Source organism: Salvelinus fontinalis, chromosome 38 (assembly GCF_029448725.1).
Source record: "Salvelinus fontinalis isolate EN_2023a chromosome 38, ASM2944872v1, whole genome shotgun sequence".
Lineage (NCBI taxonomy): Eukaryota > Metazoa > Chordata > Actinopteri > Salmoniformes > Salmonidae > Salvelinus > Salvelinus fontinalis.
In genome coordinates this window covers 31,957,396-31,972,323 of record NC_074702.1, presented here as the reverse complement: position 1 = coordinate 31,972,323, position 14,928 = coordinate 31,957,396, and the positions used below count along the sequence as shown (strand labels likewise).

Below are 14,928 nucleotides of genomic sequence, written 5' to 3'. Positions count from 1 at the left end.
TCGGGTCTTGTAGGACTACTTGTGAAATAGAAAAACGGCGAAAAATAGCCTTTATCAATATGATGGGATGCAGTGTATTATCAATATAATTAAGACATAAGAAAGAGCCATACGCCTGCGAGTGACCTCTGCGTCGAGATGCGTTGATGTGGCGCAGGCACAATCGGGAGCTAGCCATGGTTCTGTCAAGCACATTCCATCTTCTGCTGAAAATTGAACATATTAAACAGGCAGCATACATACTGAACAAAAATATAAACGCAACGTGTAAAGTGTTGGTCCCATGATTTATGACCTGAAATAAATTATCCCAGACATTTTCCATACGCACAAAAAGATTATTTCTCAAAAATGTTGTGCACAAATATGTTAACATACCTGTTAGTGAGCATTTCTCATTTGCCAAGATAATCCATCCACCTGATAGGTGTGGCATATCAAGAAGCTGATTATATCACAGGTGCACCTTGTGCTGGGGACAATAAAAGGCCACTCAAAAATGTGCAGTTTTGTCACACAACACAATTCCACAGATGCCTCAAGTTTTGAGGGAGCGTGCTTGGCATGCTGACTGCAGGAATGTCCACCAGAGCTGTTGCCAGAGATTTGAATGTTATTTTTTCTACCATAAGCCAACGTCGTTTTAGAGAATTTGGCAGTACATCCAACCTGCCTCACAACCGCAGACCACGTGAATGGCGTCGTGTGAGAGAGCAGTTTGATGATGTCATTGGTGGTGGGGATATGGTTTGGGCAGGAATAAGCTACAGACAACGAATAAAATTGCATTTTATCGATGGCAATTTGAATGCACAGAGATACCATGACGAGATCCTGAGGCGCAATGGCGTGCCATTCATCCATCTCCATCACCTCGTATGTTTCACCATGATAATGCACTGCCACGTGCTGCAAGGATCTGAACAGAACTCCTTGAAGCTGAAAATGTCCCAGTTCTTCCATGGCCTGCATACTCACCAGGCATGTCACCCATTGAGCATATTTGAGATGCTCTGGATTGACATTTAAGATGATGATAGCGTATGATAGCGTGTTCCAGTTCCCGCCAATATCCAACAACTTCGCACAGCTACTGATGGGGAATGGGACACCATTCCACAAGCCACAATCAACAACCTGATCAACTCCATGCGAAGGAGCTGTGTAGCACTGCACGAGGCAAATGGTGATCACACCAGACACTGACTGGTTTTCTGATCCACGCCCCTACCTTTTTTTTAAAGGTCTCTGTTACCAAGAGATGCAAATCTGTATTCCCATTCATGTGAAATCCATAGATTAGGAACGAATGAATTTATTTAAATGTACTGATTTCCTTATATGAACGGAAACTCAGTAAAATCTTTGAAATTGTTGCCTTTATAGTTTTGTTGAGTATAAATAGTATAAAATAAATATTAGTCCACTAACAACCAGTTATTGTGTAGAATGGCAATGAAAAAGTAGACTAAATCTAGTCAATTGAAGTAGCCTGTACGTATGCAAATTCCCTGCACTAACTGTGTTATAGGCCTATAAATCATGCTCTTGGAATAAAGTCCCCTGAATTTGACCGGCTTTGAGAAATGTCTGAAAAATAGAAAAATATAAGCAAAAGCACGTTGATATTAATCGAATGTCTCTGAAGTAGAATACATACTTGAAGTATCCTAAAATTAGGCCTTGTTACATCCTTTATATTGACACATGCATGTTCTACTGAAATAGATAATATTCCATGTAGACCTAATCCATTTAACAGAGCAAAGGTAGGCTATATTGTCGTTTATCAAAATGTAGCCTAGTTGTTACTCGAGCAAGGAAGAGCGTTCTCATTGTGAATGGAAAAATAAAGATCCCACTTATATTTTTGTAAATACTCATATTTCTCCCCAAATGATGCCTTAACAATAGACTCGATGGGTTTTCTATTAATTCATTAATTTAGGCTATACGCTTGACAGGACACAACATAAAAACGTTATGTTAATAGCCCTGTACGATAAATTAAGAAATTCATCTCAGTCAAATCAGTCAAACGTAGGCCTATGCAAACTAAACTAACAATTAGGCCTATGAGAATACAATAATAACATAATATCTGTAGGCTACTGAAACGCACGTTCCTTGTTGATTTACAATTCCAAGAATATATCTTATTTTGACTTCCTCTATACCTTCATTGAGAGCCTTTATTATTTCCTCAATAAGAAAATCCTGAAAATATATACACGGAAACATACTATTTTCCTAATATAATTAGTGGTGTTATTTTTAAATTAGCAGACAGCAGCAAGTGAGCGCAACTTTTTTTTTTTTATTCATGCGCTTTAGTCCTACCTTTGATAAGCAGCCAATGTTAAGACACACGTTACACATCACGCATCCAGCGAAAAACGTGCATGCGCAACATAGGCTATAGGCTATTCCACACAAAACATTCGAAAATTCCATCACATTTCATAACTATACCCTAAACATAAAGCTATGAGTGTGCCGGAAGGACAAACGTTTGACTTGTTTGAAACCTGTGAATTTCGGTCACTTTTTGAATATGTTTTAAGTGCCTTAATCCCAATTAGGGGCGGCTGACACGCCGAACTATTCATCTCGAGCCCTCCCTGAATACGTTTGCCTAGGAATGAACTTCACAAACAGAGCTCGTACTAAATGCGCTCGACGGCAGAGAAAATCGAATAGAGTGACAGTTTCATTCTGAGGCGGTCGAGTGAGAAAGGGTATGAATTTATAAGGTACACCGAAACAAATTCTCAATTCAAACAACTTTACACCCCATTATCCGGGTCTCCTCAACCGAGACAAGTGAGTTAAAGTCAGGGAAATTTGGTTCAAAACCCGGCGCTAACTTTGTTGAGGACTGAATACTGAAATGGAGCGGCCCTCTAAAAAGGGCGTTTAAAAATGAGAGCACGCATGATCAGCGTCGAATCAGTTGCCACTTATTTCGCCACTCTTTAATGCGATTTTGAATATTAGTCTGGGTTAAAATCCCAATCATGTCATCTGGTGAGACTCCCATACAAGCATAATTAGGCCTACTATTCAAACGAGTCAGTATGTCCCACCCGCATCCCCTATCTGCAAAGCAGCTGGTCCACCATTTGTGCAGCATGCATTTTCCAAGTTTTAGATAGCAAAGCAAATGTAAATAAAGCCTGTGGAATTTCCTAAGAGTGAAAAACATAATTATGGTAATATTATCATTAAAAGGCATAGGCTGTGTCTGAGGTGTGAAATTACGAAGGGAAATACGTTGCTCATTCTTTAAAGCATGCTCTTTATGAAAATGCACTTGTTCCCCAAGTGGACCTGGCTATAGTCCATGCCAGAGGTGTCCTGCCCATAGGGGCCACAGAAGCATGTGCCCCCTCAGATTTGTCCTGTTTAAACATTACAAAAAAATAAATAAATATATGTCCATTGCATGTGTTTCTTGGCCAAAGCAAGTCTCTTCTTATTATTGGTGTCCTTTAGTAGTCGGCCTGATTCACATAGTCTCCTCTGAACAGTTGATGTTGAGATGTGTCTGTTACTTGAACTCGGTGATGCATTTATTTGGGCTGCAATTTCTGAGGCTGGTAACTCTGATGAAATGATCCTCTGCAGCAGAGGGAACTCTGGGTGTTCCTTTCCTGTGGCAGTGCTCACTAGAGCCAGTTTCATCATAGTGCTTGATGGTTTTTGCGACTGCACTTGAAGAAACTTTCAAAGTTCTTGAAATTTTCCCCATTGACTGACCTTCATGTCTTAAAGTAATGATGGACTGTTGTTTCTCTTTGCTTATTTGAGCTGTTCTTGCCATAATATGGACTTGGTCTTTTACCAAATAGGGCTATCTTCTGTATACCAACCCTACCTTGTCACAACACAACTGATTGGCTCAAACACATTAAGAAGGAAAGAAATTCCACTATTTAACTTCTAACAAGGCACACATGTTAATTGAAATGCATTCCAGGTGACTTCCTCAAGAAGCTGGTTGAGAGAATGCCAAGAGTGTGCAAAGCTGTCATCAAGGCAAGATGTGGCTACTTTGAAGAATCTGAAATATAAAATATATTTTGATTTGTTTAGCACTTTTTTGGTTGTACATGATTCCATATGTGTTATTTAAAATGTTTGATGTCTTCAGTATTATTCTACAATGTAAAAAATAGTAAAATTAAAGAAAAACCCTGGAATGAGTAGGTGTGTCCAAACTTTTGACTGGTACTGTTTATATATATGTAATACTACTAGCCACCTTTTATGAAGTTGGCCGTAGCGAGCCCTGATAGGTTCCCAAGGTTGGTAGACTTTGGGAAAGTAACCAATTACTAAATGTTCTGAATAAAAAAGTTATTAATTGAAAGTTAATTGCAAGCTGTTAAATGAAAGCTGTTTACCCAAATATTTTACCCAAATTTGAGCAGAGATGCAGATAACCATTTTTAGTTTCTCAAGAGGTATGCTTAGATATGAAGAAGAATTAAGCATAATAATTATGGCTCTAGATTGCAGAAAAAAATGTGTTTCATGTGTTTGAAAAATGCAAAATTCGCCACTTCTTGGATGTGGCCTGAACCCCTTTCGGACCACCTCCCAGCTATCCTCACATACTTGAATTGTGCCCCCTCAGATTTGTGTTGTGCGTGACACCCCTGGTCCATGCTACACAAAAAATGAAGGGGGAAAAGTATCAGAATGCCACTATATTTCACAAAATGTCATTATGTCAGTAAGCCGAACATGGGGCCAATAATGTGACACTGATGATGGTATGACGTATGAAACTGTGTCTTGTCTTTGCACTTTTGCCCACTTTCCGACTGTATCACATTGAAAATGCTATAGTAAACGCAATAAGCATCAAAAAGACAATCTAAATAAAGGTTAAATAACAAAATAGAACAATCAATGTGCGTAAAATGCAACGCTACCACCTTTACCCAACACATACATGGGAAAAAAAATGACCTACCAGGCTAAGTTTAAATGGAACAATGATTTGGTCATTTGAAAAGGCCCGAGCATAGTTTATGGTCTACTTATTTTTCCTGGGAGCCCGGTGGCACTGAAATGGTATTGTAACCGGTCCAGAAGAATGTGTGTTGAACCCTTGGCACCCTCGGGTAGTTAAGGAGCATGAATTGAGTTCCCTGGTGGGGCATTGGTCCCCGTAACCGCGCTGTTTTACACACTGGTTGTCCCTCTACATTCATGGCTCATTAAGGACCAACATGTTAAATCAAAACCCCACATTACAACGGGATTGTAAAATTGAAGTGCTGGCACTCTAATCTGGAAGACCCGGGCAAAGCGAAACAGGCCAACTCCTATAAAAACGTCTCCCTCCGCTCAAGTTCCAATTCTTCAATGGCCGTTATTTAAAATCATTAAAGAGATGCGAAGTTCGTTAAGAGAGTAAGTAAGGTTGTGTGGAATATTGTGATTGACTCCGCAATACTGTTCTCGAGTAAAGCTGAGACCATGTAATTAATGTGTCTTTTAAAAAGAGGAGGACAATACCGACGGTCAAGCTATTTAATTTCATTTAATTTTCCATCCCATTTGTTTCGAACACTGCTTTCACTTCTGACACCGAGCCTTTGACTGTTCACCGTGCTTCAGTGCGCGCATTGGAATGGGATTCACCCTTACTTTTCGAGGGTTTGCAAACAGAAAGGAAATGTCTCCCGTTCCCCCTCTGAGAATAATTAATTTCACTTTGAGAACTTCGACGTCGAGCCACAGGATGAGAATGAGAACCGGCCCGACTGGTGTGAGAGATTTGGAGGACGGATCCGTTATTCCCGGGTGGATGGGAACCAGTCACAAATGGCAACATTAATAAATAACCCTCCGCACAGCCGGACTTTGCATACGCCTATTGATGAAATTGTTCGCGTGTCGTTCACGCTCGTTGACTCGTGAAGCTGGGAGAAGAGAAGCCTTACAGAGTGGAGCAGTGGGATACCTTTACGTGGGCTAGAGAGAGACCCCATCGCTGCCCCCCCTCAATTATGGCGCAGTGTCATCCCAGAGTCGCCAGGGCAGAGGTTGGCAGGTCATGTTCATGGCCTGAATTTATCGCCCACAGGTTGCTGTTCTCACTATCTCGCCCTCTGTTGAGACTTCCACGACAGATGATCAAGGGATCAATCGCAGTTTTAAAACCTGCGGTGAAAAAAGCGACTGAAGGTTTCTTTCGCTTTTTTCGAGATCACATAACTTGACTTCGTGAAATGAAGTAGGCCTAATAATGATAGCCTATACACTTTTCCATCGTCTACGGAATTTAGGCTGTACAAAATACTGAGTAGGCCTTTACTCAGCCTAGTGTACTAGTATTTCTAATACAGGCAGGCCTATTGTATCTTATAAGTAGAACTAGTGAAGTTTTCCCACGTAAAACACTGAAAGTTCATTCAGAGGATTTGAGCATCCAATAGTCAGTAATCTAATACAAATAGTAGCCTAACAAAAACACAGCATAAATGAAATGGTTTATTGCCTAATGTATTGATTCGTATTTGAATGTATCAATAAAAAGAAAACAAAATAGAATTTTATAACATATACATTATGATATAATAATGTATAATATAAAATGTGCTCTTAAAATATCAGGGCTCACTTGAAAAAGAGATGCCAGTCTCAACGTCACTTCCCTGCTTAAATAAAGGATGAATAAAAAAAACTTAAATCATCTTAATTAAAATAAGATTTATTTGAAATAAATAATTGGATGAAATTGAAATGATCAAACTCAAACCGTGGCAACTTAAACTCAACGTTATGAAGGTCTGTGTTGTGCCAGGTCACAGCTGAAGGAAAACGTCTAGATTGAATTCGTGACAAGAAAAACCACAAGTGTGAAATGATAAGATGGCGGTTATTTTGAAAGCTGTTGCTATTTTTCTGGTGGTTCTGGTACCTGCCCGATCTCAACCCGACACACGCCGGGAGTCAATAGAAGTTAACAAGTCTTCCAAGCATTCCTGCTCCTTTTGTTAAACTGGGGACACACAATGCAGCCAAACGGAGATAATAAAGAGCTTTGAAGTATATAAACCCAAAATAACGCAACCAAGTAGATTTAAAGTAGTGACTGATTTCCAAAAACTGGTTTGTAAAAGAACAATAAAAAGGGGAGAATTTATGGAGAAATTATACAGTGGATTTGTCAGTTAAAATATCGGAGCTGTCTGGGGTACAAAGCCACATGCTGAGGATTAATGGTAGCTCCAGACCTTTGATTCTGCACTCTTTTTTCTCTGCCCTTGACAAATTGGATTTTGGGGATGGGAAGGTCGCCTGGCCCATTGTCTCCTGACCGTTTTTGGAGCAATTCATTATGTGCAAGGGTGAGGGAAAGTCTCCATGTGACCATCTCAGCCCGTTTTCTCCCCACAGCTGCCGAAAGAGCCAAACTCTCTCACACCGCGCGCATACTGCTCGCCCTTGCGCGTTAATGTGTCGAGGGGGTACCTTGCTGCTCCATTAGAAAAGCCGGATCACATACGCCACCGCATCACTTTGCGGGCGGAGATTGGCCTGTCCTCATCTCTGTGACTCCTTCTTGTCTCAATCAGTCACTGCGTGGTCTTCATGGTTCTCAAACCACTGCACGGAGAGCCAGCCATGCAAGCAACTCGGGCATCCACTATCAGTGTGTTTGCAGACTGCATCATCCCGACCGGCCTGCGGATAGGACCGGTGCCGGGCATCTTCAAACTAGGGAAATACGTTACTGATCGCAAAGAGGTCGTAACCAAGAGAAAGGTAAGCACAGTTTTTCTTATGGCATTAAATCTGATTTATTCCTAATTTTTTTCTATCTTCAAAAATTCGTTTTTTACAATTCTGCTTTTGTAGGATGATTTTTGCAGGCTTCCGAATTGAATTACAAACTAACGGAAGAAAAAATGGTCTACAGTGGCATTCTAATAAAGATGATCCTATTTGAATGACAAATCATTCCATTATAATCATTATCACGTTAAGGCCTATATTATTACTCACATTATTATTTATGTATAAGACTGATATAAATAATGGATGAATTTCGAAAACATTATTTTATTTCTTAATGGCCTACATTTAATTATCAGGGCAGGTAAAGGAGACACAGTGATCTTTTTTAAAACATTTTGAACCAGACCTGTCAAAGTTCGTTGGGCTTTCGGTTATTAATTGGTTCGTGCTGTCAGGTTGGAAATAATTGAGTTATATTAGTGGGACGACTTGTCACTCTGTGCCTTTACTTAACCGCCCTAATAGGGCGACCTGGGGTGCTATGTGAGATTTCATTTCCTTGTCCACTTTAAATTTCACAGGCTAGTAGGCAAGTTATTCAAATTAAACATTTAATTTTAATGCACCCCGGCCATGGAAAGATGCTAAGGCATAGACCGCAGCCTCGAGGTATAGAATAAGAATATGGATAAGAAATACTCAAATATAGCCTATAGAAATGTATAGAACATCTAAAATAACATTCCTGCAACATATCGTTATTAATACAATATGGAACAAACCAGAAATAAGGTTATTTCTATTTTCATTTAATGTTTATTCATTAATTTAACATATTTTTTTTAGTACAGGCTAATTGTTTATTGGTGAGTTTATGGTCCTTAACAAACCAATAGATAAGTACCCTACATTATAACTGCATTATAAATATAGGAAAAGGCCTACACCCTGCTGTCGTCGTTCGTGATTGATGCGGCTAAATGCATCGCCCCGGGCTTCGTGTGACGCATCAGGTGCAATCTCCGTGTCAAATGTCACGCTTCAATCTTTAATTTGCTTGAACAGTTTAGAAACCCTTTGACACTTCTCAAATTCGTTTCCCATATCAACTCAATTATGTGTCATTCTCCCTGGTAAATTATCACCGCTGGTTAACATAGCGGATAAAGACGCATTAAACGCATTGGCACACCTCAAGGTAGGCTATAGACTATCATTTAGCCATTGGGCATAATGACAACAAACAATTCATTCACTATTTAATAAACCAATATTTCTAAAACTAAAGCCTTGACTGTGCTAAGCCAATACGAAAAGAAACAAAGCTTTTTTTTCTCTCCAATTGCAGTCAAGCGTGACGTCACAATATCAAATATGAAACTCTGTTTATGATTTATTCATAAACTATTAGAAACTGCGGCTGCCGGCCTTTTAGCGAGCTGTGATTTTATCGAATGTTGGGCCTTAGTAGCATCATTTCTAACGTTGAACCATCCATGTTGGTGTATCTAGATTCGGCTGCTGAGGGGGGAAATCGTGGATGAATCAGGTTGCCCTGTGCCAGACTGGATTGGGTGTATCCGGGCGGCCAGAAACAGTCAAGAACAGAACTTGGAGGCTGTCTCAGATCTACCTGGTGGGCAGGTCAGTAGTGTGCTTTATTTGAAAATGCACAAAGCTCAAGTCATTTGATAAAAAATATTTTTTTAAACTCAAGCTGAAACAGTTAGTTAGTTGCATGTATCTAACGTTGCTCTTTTACGTTAGATTTTCTATCGTGTGCTGACGGATATCCCAGCAGGCGAGGAGTTGAGTGTGTGGTACTCCAACACTCTGGCTCAGTGGTACGACATCCCTACCACTGCCACTCCAACACACGACGAGAAAGGTAGGTAAGAACACTGTAGAATGACCCTGTAATGTAACCATACAGAACGATGAAAGAAGTAGCCCAAAATACATCATGGATATTTGTTTGCCGGCTAGTTCAACACGCTTATGCATGATCGAAATCCACACGTATCTTTATTAATTTTTTATTTAACGAGGCAAGTCAGTTAGGAACAAATTCTTATTTACAATGACGGCCTAGGAATAATGGGCTAACTGCCTTGTTCAGGAGCAGAACGACAGATTTCTACCTTGTCAGCTCGGGGGATTCCATCTAGCAACCTTTCGGTTACTGGCCCAACGCTCTAACAACTGTGCTATTGTCCAAACAAAAGTTGTAATAGAAATGGATTAGGCTACAGTATAGACCTGATGATGCTGCTTACTGGCATTGACATGTTGTGAGTTCCATCATTGCACAGTTAAGTGACTGTCCAAACCTTGGCGTCCAGCTATTATAATCAATTTCTGTTGAAAGGTTGTAGGCTTATATTTTCACGGTTGACAAATGTGCATCCCCAGAGCATACATTTCGATTCCGGGTTAATTTGATGGTTTTATTTACATGAAAAAGTTAAATGGTCTTGTTAACTAAATAGGCTTGATAGAATTTCATTGTAAACAATTCAATAATAACATTTAAATGTGTAAAACAGCCAGCAACAGGCCTAACCACCACCTACTAAGCTTAGTTGTGCTCGTGTAATAAACAGAAAATGACAATAATAATGATAATAACGCCCCCCCCCCCAAAAAAAAATATTATCTGGATATTCAAACAGTGGCGGTGCCATGGGCTTGTAGGCTTGTCGAATTATAGCCTAATCATATGATCACCAGCAAAATATTCCGGTTTTAATCAGATTACACCTAACGGATACCGCCTACTCAGGAAAATCCGATAACTGTGTTTAGATTAAATTATAATGCCTAGTCTAAATTCTTTCACAGATTTGCGATTTCATTCTGTATTATGTGTCATGTTTTGTGTGAACCCCAGGAAGAGTAGCTGCTGCTTTTGCAACAGATAATGGGGGATCCTAATAAAATACCAAATACCAATACCGATCTACATTAAGAAGTTCAAATGTACTCTTAGAAAAAAAAGGTTTTGGATAGAACGAAAAAGGATTCCATGGTTGCTGCATATATGGCACCCTTAAAGGATTCTATATAGAACCTTTCGGGGTGCCATATATGAAGCAAGCAATAGAACCCTATTTGGATCTATCAATAATATTTTTTTCTAAGAGTAATTACTCTGTCTGAGATGAATTGGTCATGATAAATGGAGGGCCTGACAATCATTTTCAAGATATAGCCTACCAAAATTATATTCGACTGTTACACTAATTACAGTGACAGGCACATGGAATAAACCCGCAATTTAAAAGCAGGGATAGGCGTGTTTTAACAATCATCAAAGCAGACGATAGTAATTCATAGGGGGACAGAGGTTAACAAATGTCATCGCCTCATTAATATTCATGTACTCAAACGCAAATGAATTCAAAAAAAGGTGCTTTACGGTAAATTAGCTTGCTACATACGGTATTGTTGCCTAATGAATGCTAACTTTTATGCGGGATATTTATTGCCCTGATTTGTGGCGAAGCACTTTCTGCTGCTCTCCGTCCAATACACCGGGGCGCTCCTTGACATACGCGTCCTATTATTTGGCGTTAACAGATGGGCCAGCCTTATTGTCTATGGCGATTTGCGATTTCAAGCAACAGCTGCTGTCACTTCTACGGGAAAGAGGACAGAGAAAGTCCCCCTATTCAACGTATTGGTTTCGGAGCGACAGATTGGACGGGGCGTTTGCTCTTTTGATGGCGATGATAAACAACAGCTCTATAAGGATTACAAAATCATTACATCTATATAATTGACCTCCCATTGTTCAACTTGTGTCATTGCTCACGTTTGATGAGGTGGATAGGGTTAATATACTCTGTCGCCTATTCAAAACATGAAGCCCATCGGAAACGAGTAGATTCATCTCAAAGGATTTACCCAAAACATTTAAATAAGAAACGGTAAAGATGTGCGTGCATGTGGCACAAAATAACAGTACCGTTTGAGGTTACTCTAATAGGCCACCGGGAGCATCTGCAGATGGCACATCAGTCATAAAGCACCCGATAATAGGCTTCTACACTCACAAAGCAATAGATAGAAATGTGTAGTAACACAAATGTTCAAGATTGAAAGTGCTTTATTGACAGAAGAGGGGAGATTCAGGAGTATGGAAACCCATCGATATTAATTAACCTCATGTCTCTCTGCTTCTCTACAGGTGAGGAACGCTACATTTGCTGGTACTGCTGGAGAATATTTAAATATCCCAACACACTCAAGGCCCACGTCCATTTCCACTGCGCTCTGAGCAACGGGCGGAGCTTTGTGAACAGCGAGCAGGCCAGGAGCACAGACAGCTTCAGCAGGTCACCCAAATCCGGGGACATTCCCTACACCTCCGCCTCGCCCAGGAACGGCCACAACACCTCCATCTCAGACTCTGTCAGACGGACCGTGTCGTCCTCACCTTTCCTCAACAAAGTTGGCGTATCAAAGAAACCCAGCTCTGAGGAGCAGGACAGAGCACTTGACATGAGCGTTACCTCGGCCAGAAACCACGGACATCTCATGGGCCTTGGCGCAACGTCTTCAATGTTGAGCAACATGGGGTTCCACCCAGGCGTGCGCTCTGCATTCAAGCCCATGGGCCAATCCAAGGTCCCCACGGCTGACGTCTACAGAGAGGAAACTAATGGGAAGCATAATGGACTAGGCTTCAGCAAACTCCTGGGGAACATGAAATCAACGCGAGCCTTGAATGAACCTTTGACCGGAAGCCATCCCTCCAAGTGCGTCCATCCATTAGATTCTACATCTCCCGTGGTCCCGTGCGCAAACCCCATTAGGGGTTTTCCGTTAATACCTAATTTTGAGGAGACATCGGCTTTCAAGCACGTGGAGAGCCGAATGACCTCTGGACTGTCCCCCTCGCGCTACTCTCAGATGTCCTCTGGATTCCATTTTGAGAGGTTTTCTCTGCCTCAGTTTGATGGCGTCAAGCCATATAATGGAGATTGCAATATCCCCCTCATGCCATTCACCGTGTACAATGGCGAGCTGCTTTATAGTTCACCATACTACCCACTGAAATTCCATTTTAGCAATCTCCTAAAATACCCGGAGACAATGTCCTACTTTGGCGCACCTGCACTCAACCAAGACCTGGGTTCAATAACCAACATTGACAGGGAGATAGCCATGCACACTCAACAGTTGTCTGAAATAGCCGTTGAAAAGAACCGAACCAGGCTCGACTCTATGCCCACTGCTAACACAGGCTCAGGGAAGCCCAAAAAGGGACACTTATGTCTTTACTGTGGTAAACTGTACTCTCGGAAATACGGACTCAAGATTCACATGAGAACTCACACAGGGTACAAACCATTGAAGTGCAAAGTTTGTTTTCGGCCCTTCGGTGACCCGAGCAACCTGAATAAGCACATCCGTCTCCACGCGGAGGGGAACACCCCGTACAGGTGCGAGTTCTGTGGCAAGGTGCTGGTGCGCCGGAGGGATTTGGAGCGTCATGTCAAATCAAGGCACCCTGGACAAACAATAAAAAAAGCTGAGGACAAAACCGAGGGCATATTCGAGGATCAAGAGCAAAAGAGCGACAATGACAGCGACGTTGACGTATGCTTCACCGATGATCAAAGCGACCAAGAATGCAGTAAAATAGATGATTAATTGAGATTTTGACACGTGTAGGGCTATGGCAAAGACGGATCAATGTTTTGTGAAATGGTTACAGGTTACCTGTACATATTTCTGTGTAATTTATGATTTCCCCAAGGAGCGAAAGTTATTTATGTATGTTTTAAAGCTATTGAAAATGTAATTAAAAAAATAAAAATAATAATCAGATTAGGACTAGACAATTTTCAAATGACAGCTTTTTCTTTTACAACAATGTCCTATTCGTTTCAGATGGAACAAAGTATAGGCAGTATGATTTCAGAATTGTATAATATCACAGCTGATGATAATGAATTTATTTTTGTATATGCTAATTGGTAGCCAATGTGTTCCCCAAATAGAGGTCTGCTGCACTGTAAAACACTTACTGCTATTTCTTTTCATTCATTTCAATTACAATTACTTAAATGTTGCACTTTCTTGCGAGGGCATTTAATTGTTTTTAGGGCAAAGTTGAAAAGGCTCAGCAAATATTTATAGCAGTTAGTAACAATCCATTATTTAAGGATCTTGTTTATAGTAAAAAAAATAACATCTGATTTAAACAGCATCATGTACAAATGTAAAAATATGATATTTCACTGTTCAGTGAAAAAGTGTTGTACGGTTGTTCATAAGTGATATTGTATATTGACAATATTTTCCTCTTGTTCATTGAGTTGTTCCTTTTTAATAAATGTAATTTAAAACTTTGAAATTGTTTGTCACTTGCTTGATTCAAATATATAGTCAATGCACAGAAAAAAATTCCCCTCACTTTTAACTGCCATGGTTAGTGCACCAATGAATAATTCGATATTCCACTTTTAGCCTACATTGTAGACAGGGTTATCAGGATGTAGTCTCTATATTTCCCGTGCAGTTAAAGATAAGATTATTTCAGTTTGAAGACGTTTTTCAAATGGGGTGTCCTCTGAATTCCTCTGAGGACGCTATCGCACCGGACAAAACGCTTGACTGTGCGCATTACAGTAACACGCAATATATCTCACCACTGTCGAGCATGGTGTAGCCATTAAGAAGAATGATTGACTAGTCGACGAGAGTTGGGGCGTTTAAAAAGTATGCCTTCCGGGTTCTTACCGTTGTAAATACAATATTACATTTGATTAAAGAGGTTATATATATTATATCATCATCATCATCATCATCATCATCATCATCATCATCATCATCATCATCATCATCATCAAAATGGTCTACAACCAATTGTCTGATCCAACAAGTAAGAGATTCAACAAAATCCAGGTAAATTGAAAACAAACAAAAACGTGGGGTCTGCAACAAGTAGGCTTCGTAATACATACTAGATACATTTTATTAAAACATTTTTTTTTTTAAATCGGAATTTCATTTAGAAAATAAATAAACATGGTCCGTTTCCAACACATTCATGAATTTCATACGAATTTGTGCTGAAATGCCTGGCTGGAAATGAAATCACCCTCAATCTTGATAGAGACCTAAACCTTCGACAACATGCACTAGTCACGAAATAAAGTC

The 14,928-nt window shown here is 40.2% G+C and overlaps 1 protein-coding gene across 1 annotated transcript; it reads left to right on the top strand.

Annotated features, from left to right (window-relative positions):
* The first annotated feature begins 7,429 nt into the window (after positions 1-7,429).
* LOC129837904 (PR domain zinc finger protein 13-like) lies at positions 7,430-14,054 on the top strand. Its single transcript, XM_055904426.1, has 4 exons — positions 7,430-7,785; positions 9,271-9,402; positions 9,526-9,646; positions 11,948-14,054. Exons 1-4 carry the CDS (start codon positions 7,612-7,614, stop codon positions 13,414-13,416), a joined length of 1,896 nt encoding a protein of 631 aa, XP_055760401.1. The 5' UTR covers positions 7,430-7,611; the 3' UTR covers positions 13,417-14,054.
* The last annotated feature ends 874 nt before the right edge of the window (positions 14,055-14,928 follow it).